Source organism: Pterocles gutturalis, unplaced genomic scaffold (genome assembly GCF_000699245.1).
Source record: "Pterocles gutturalis isolate BGI_N339 unplaced genomic scaffold, ASM69924v1 scaffold21678, whole genome shotgun sequence".
Classification (NCBI taxonomy): Eukaryota; Metazoa; Chordata; class Aves; order Pterocliformes; family Pteroclidae; genus Pterocles; species Pterocles gutturalis.
The window spans coordinates 1-4,350 of record NW_010126133.1 but is presented as its reverse complement, the minus strand read 5'-3'; the positions used below and the strand labels follow the sequence as shown (position 1 = coordinate 4,350).

The following is a 4,350-nucleotide window of genomic DNA, read 5'->3' as shown; positions in this document are numbered from 1 at the left end:
GCACATCGTGCTGCCGGCAGCCCCATAGCAGAGGGGTGCCTGGCCACAGACCCCATCCGCACCGAGGGCTGGCAGGAGCAGTTCAGGCATCACTGTGGCTGGACGGATCAGGTCAGCTGGTGCCAGGGAGGTTTTTCCCAGCTTTAAGGGCAGGCCAATGGTACCTCTTCTTTGTCCTGTCCTTGCAGAGGGCAGCTGGACATCACGGCCTGGTAAAGGCCGCATGAGGAGGAGTTCTGGGTCTTCAGTTGCTTTTTGAGTGTTTTTCGGTCTCGCAAAGGGATCCAGCCTAGGAAATTGCAGGGATTCAAGGCGATGCTGCTGCCTCAGGGCCAGCTCCTGTGCACCTCCAGCAGCAAGGGCCACAGCTGAGCAGGTTCCCAGTGTCATGGTCACCATCCAAGCATGTGACAGTGCAGGGACACCCACCCCTGGGATGGAGCAGGGCCTGGGAGCACCAGCGCTCCCCATGCCCAGTGTGTCGGAGCCGTGTTTTCCCTCCCAGGGGCAGCCATGGGCAAGCACAGCAGTAAGCTGGCCCCAGAGATGCTGGAGGACTTGGTGAGGAGCACGGAGTTCAGCGAGCAGGAGCTGAAGCAGTGGTACAAGGGCTTCCTCAAGGACTGTCCCACTGGCATCCTCAACCTGGAGGAGTTCCAGCAGCTCTACATCAAGGTGGGCTCTGGGCAGGGGTCCCAGCAGTGCCGGTGGGGCTAGAGCATCCCGCTCCTGCTGGGGCAAGGGGTGCTGCTTCAGGTGCAACCTCTGTGCCATGTTCCCGCTCCTCATTTCCATCTCTCTCTTCTCTCCTCCCTGCAGTTTTTCCCCTACGGAGATGCCTCCAAGTTTGCCCAGCACGCCTTCCGCACCTTCGACAAGAACGGGGATGGGACCATTGACTTCAGGGAGTTCATCTGTGCCCTGTCTGTCACCTCCAGGGGCACCTTCGAGCAGAAACTCAACTGGGCTTTTGAGATGTACGACCTGGACGGGGATGGGAAGATCACGCGCTTGGAGATGCTGGAGATCATTGAGGTATCAGTGCTTAAAATCCACAGGGGTAGCATGCTTTTCCCAGGCTTTTCACAGCTAGTGGGTCCCTTTTGGCACCAAAAAATGAGTTTTCCTGTCCAGAGCCTTGTCTGAAAAGTCCCCAGTGTGCAGCAGGACAGCTCGTGCCAGCAGCAAACTGGGTCCCAGCAGAGCAGCGATCCTGTCCCCTGCCTTGTCCTGGCACCTCCTGCCCATCCAGCATTCCCACTCTGGTACTTTGCTCCTCTTCTTCCTCCAGGCCATTTACAAGATGGTGGGGACTGTGATCATGATGAGGATGAACCAGGATGGGCTGACGCCCCAGCAGCGTGTTGACAAGATCTTCACAAAGATGGACAAGGACAAGGATGACCAGATCTCCCTGGAGGAGTTCAAGGAGGCAGCCAAGAGTGACCCCTCCATCGTCCTCCTCCTGCAGTGTGACATGCAGAAATAGAGCCCTGGGCTCAGCGCCGGACTGGCTGCAGCCAGCCTCTGCTCCCTGTGGTGGTCTCACCCCCATTTTCTGCTGAGTCCCCCCCATGCCTGCTTGGCCCCAGGCGTGAGCCACATCCCATCCTTCCCACCACCCATCCGCCTCTGCTCCTGGCTGTGCCCTGGGCAGCCCCCAGCCCATGGGCTGTATCTCTCCCTCGATGAGCAGAGCCTGCTCTGGGTATTGCCAGGTTGAGGTCATCCCCAAATCAACCCTCTCCCGTCCTGGAGCTGGACTCCCTACAGCCGATGGCGAGCATCCCGGTTCCCCAGGGCCAGCTGTTCCCACATCCCTGCTGCTTCCTCCCGGCTTTCCCCACTGCTCCTCCTGGCTCATTCCCCCTTCCTGACCGAAACCAGCTCTTTCCCCTTTCTGCTGATCCCCCTCATTGCTTGTGAGTCCTCCAGGGAGGCTGAAAAGCCCCAAGTCCTGGTCTCCCCTTCCCTGGCAATTCCCTGCATGGCTGCCTGGGGGGCCAGGGCTGGCCTCAGGGTGCTGGGCAGCTTGGGCAGGGGGCTGCACCCCCTGGAGGGCTCACTGCCTTGGGTCCCTCTGGCCCAGCTTTAGCTTTGGCTGCTGGGAACAGCCAGGGTTGCTCAGGGGACTTTAGGGGGACAGCAAAAGTATCCAATGCTACCCCTGGATGTGGCTGGTGTCTGACCCCCAAAACCACCTCCCACCCCCCATCACCTGGCAGAGCCTGTGAGTGACCCCACAACTTCCCCGGCAGCATCCTGGGTGCTTTCTGGGGTTTCTGGCCTCCCTGGATATTGGGGGGATGCCTGGGGTCCCAAATCGAAGGCAGGGGCCAGCCAGCTCCTCCGTGGGCTGCCCCGGGGTAGGGTCGGGAGTGGGGGTGCTGAAGGCACGTCCTGGTGCTGGTCCAGTGAGTGGCACTAATGGGGGGACTGGTGGGGCCTACTGGGGCTGTGGGGGGGGTCTGTATCTGTACCTACTGAGCCTCTTGGCAAGGCTCTGAGGCCACAAGAAAAATGTTTGGCTCCTTCTTCTCCCCATCCCAGCCTCCTGCCTCCATCCCTCCCGCCCCAGGACAGGAATATTGTCACTGATCAGTATTGAGTCTGCACGTCGTGGTGTCGATGGCTGTAATGTCTGTTAGGAGATGGTGGAGTTGTTATTTATTTTTTTAATGGGAAAATAAACTGTCCCCCCCGTGTGGTGTTGCCCCCCAAATGGCTTACTGGGGGGCAGCTGGCTGCTGCAGCTGTGGGGAGAGGGAGGTGACAACGCTGCACTCCCGAGCGTCCCTTATGGGTCTCATCTGAGCCTGTGACACCCCCAGGAAGGGACAAGCCCTTGGGGACAGTGTGGGGGGGGCTCAGCCTTGAAGATGGGTGGGAGTGGAACCCTTCAGCCATGCAGGGAGCCCTGGAGAGGGAATATTATCTCATGGGGGGAGATAGGACCAGACACCCCTGGTCTGTGCTGGGAATAGGTGACATTTGTCAACCAGAAGCTGGGCCCTGGCTGCTCCCTTCATTCAGGGCTGAGTGTAGCCAGAAGACCTGGGGGCTTTGTCCTGGGCCCCATCCCAGCACCATCACCAACTGTGAACTTGCTCTCTCTGGATCTTTGTCCTTCTTCTCAGCCTCCTCTTCTCCACCCCCATCTTTCCTGCACCTATTTTCCTCTGGCTTTTCTTCTCCATCAGCAGCTTGCAGAGGCATTGGCTGTTGCTAAGGAGCTTTCACCAACTTCAAACACTGCTCTGGATTTAACCAGGGCTGGCTCCCGGCTGTGCGGGTGCCGCTCGCCCCATCCTGCCTGGCTCCAGCGTGCAGGGAGGTGTGGGGTTTGGCTGCCAGCCTGTGGATCCCCAGCATCTCATCTGTCCTGCAGCAGCCAGCACCTGCACACAGAGATGGGGGGATGCCAAAACCATGGCTGGTGTGGGTATTTTTAGGAGTGCTGCTAATGGAGAGCTCTCTGCACCTCGGGTTTAGCAGCCGTGCTTGCCCAGGCTCTCTGGGAGCATGCATGTGTGCGGTTGCACACGCAGTGCCTGGGGACAGAGGGATGGGGCACGTTGTCCCCTCTGTGTGGGAGCCTGGGGCATGCCAGTGCTGCTGTCCCAAAGGGCAGGAACTCAAGCTTGAGAGGGGACTCAGCTTGAATAGCCTCAGTGATCCCAGGGCTCCCAAAGCTCCTGATTCTCTTGGGGCCACCCCAAAGGAAGCTCAGGCATTTCCCAGGGGGCACCTGCAAAGGCTCTGGGGAGAGGGGGGCTTTGATGAGGCTGAAACGATGTTAAACTCCCAGAAAGACATCCCAAAGGGTTTGGGATCCAGGCAGGGGGGTGAGCCCCGTTACCTCTCTGCTCTCCTTGTTGAACCCAGAGCAAGCAGGGTTGTGTTTGATCAGCCCCAGGGGGGGGGACAGGGGTGTCCCCAAGGCGGTGGTCCCTAGGGAGGGTTGGTGTCCAGCTGCTGGCACAGAGCTTTGGGCAAAACCCTTTTGCTCCCCTCGGTGCTGGGGCTCTGCGACCTCCCCCCAGGCACCGCCCTGTGCCAGGTGAGGTGAGGTGGGAGCTGCCATCCCTTGGTCCTTCCTGGATGGTGGATTTGGGTCTCTGGGGCCCAGTCCTGGCCCCTCGAGGTCCTCTGAGCGGTGGGGGTCTGCTGGGCCTGGTGGATTTTCAGCCCGAGCTGGAAGTCAGGCTCCACACAGCTCTGTAGCTGGACTCAGTCCCGCGAGCATCCCTGGGAGGATGTTTAGCGAAGAGCCTTAATTAATACCCACCTCACTCCATTAACTAGCAGGTTACCTTGGCACGGAGCAGAGCATGAGCTGTGACCCCCCCC

General features: G+C 59.7%; 1 protein-coding gene across 2 annotated transcripts; it reads left to right on the top strand.

Moving 5' to 3' along the window:
* The first annotated feature begins 507 nt into the window (after nt 1-507).
* On the top strand, nt 508-1,558 carry LOC104465714 (hippocalcin-like protein 4). 2 transcript variants are annotated; one of them, XM_010078876.1, is made up of 3 exons: nt 508-675; nt 820-1,035; nt 1,292-1,558. In XM_010078876.1, exons 1-3 carry the CDS (start codon nt 514-516, stop codon nt 1,487-1,489), a joined length of 576 nt encoding a protein of 191 aa, XP_010077178.1. In that variant the 5' UTR covers nt 508-513; the 3' UTR covers nt 1,490-1,558. The 2 variants fall into 2 exon arrangements, with proteins under 2 accessions (XP_010077178.1, XP_010077177.1); XM_010078875.1 differs by lacking the exon at nt 820-1,035 and having other exon boundaries at nt 514-675; nt 1,292-1,489.
* Nucleotides 1,559-4,350: the final 2,792 nt, after the last annotated feature.

Coding starts and splice junctions, on each gene's coding strand:
- LOC104465714 (XM_010078876.1), top strand. CDS start 514: ATGGGCAAGCACAGCAGTAAGCTGGCCCCAGAGATGCTGGAGGACTTG. Junction 676..819: donor TCCAGCAGCTCTACATCAAG/GTGGGCTCTGGG, acceptor TCCTCCCTGCAG/TTTTTCCCCTACGGAGATGC. Junction 1,036..1,291: donor AGATGCTGGAGATCATTGAG/GTATCAGTGCTT, acceptor TTCTTCCTCCAG/GCCATTTACAAGATGGTGGG.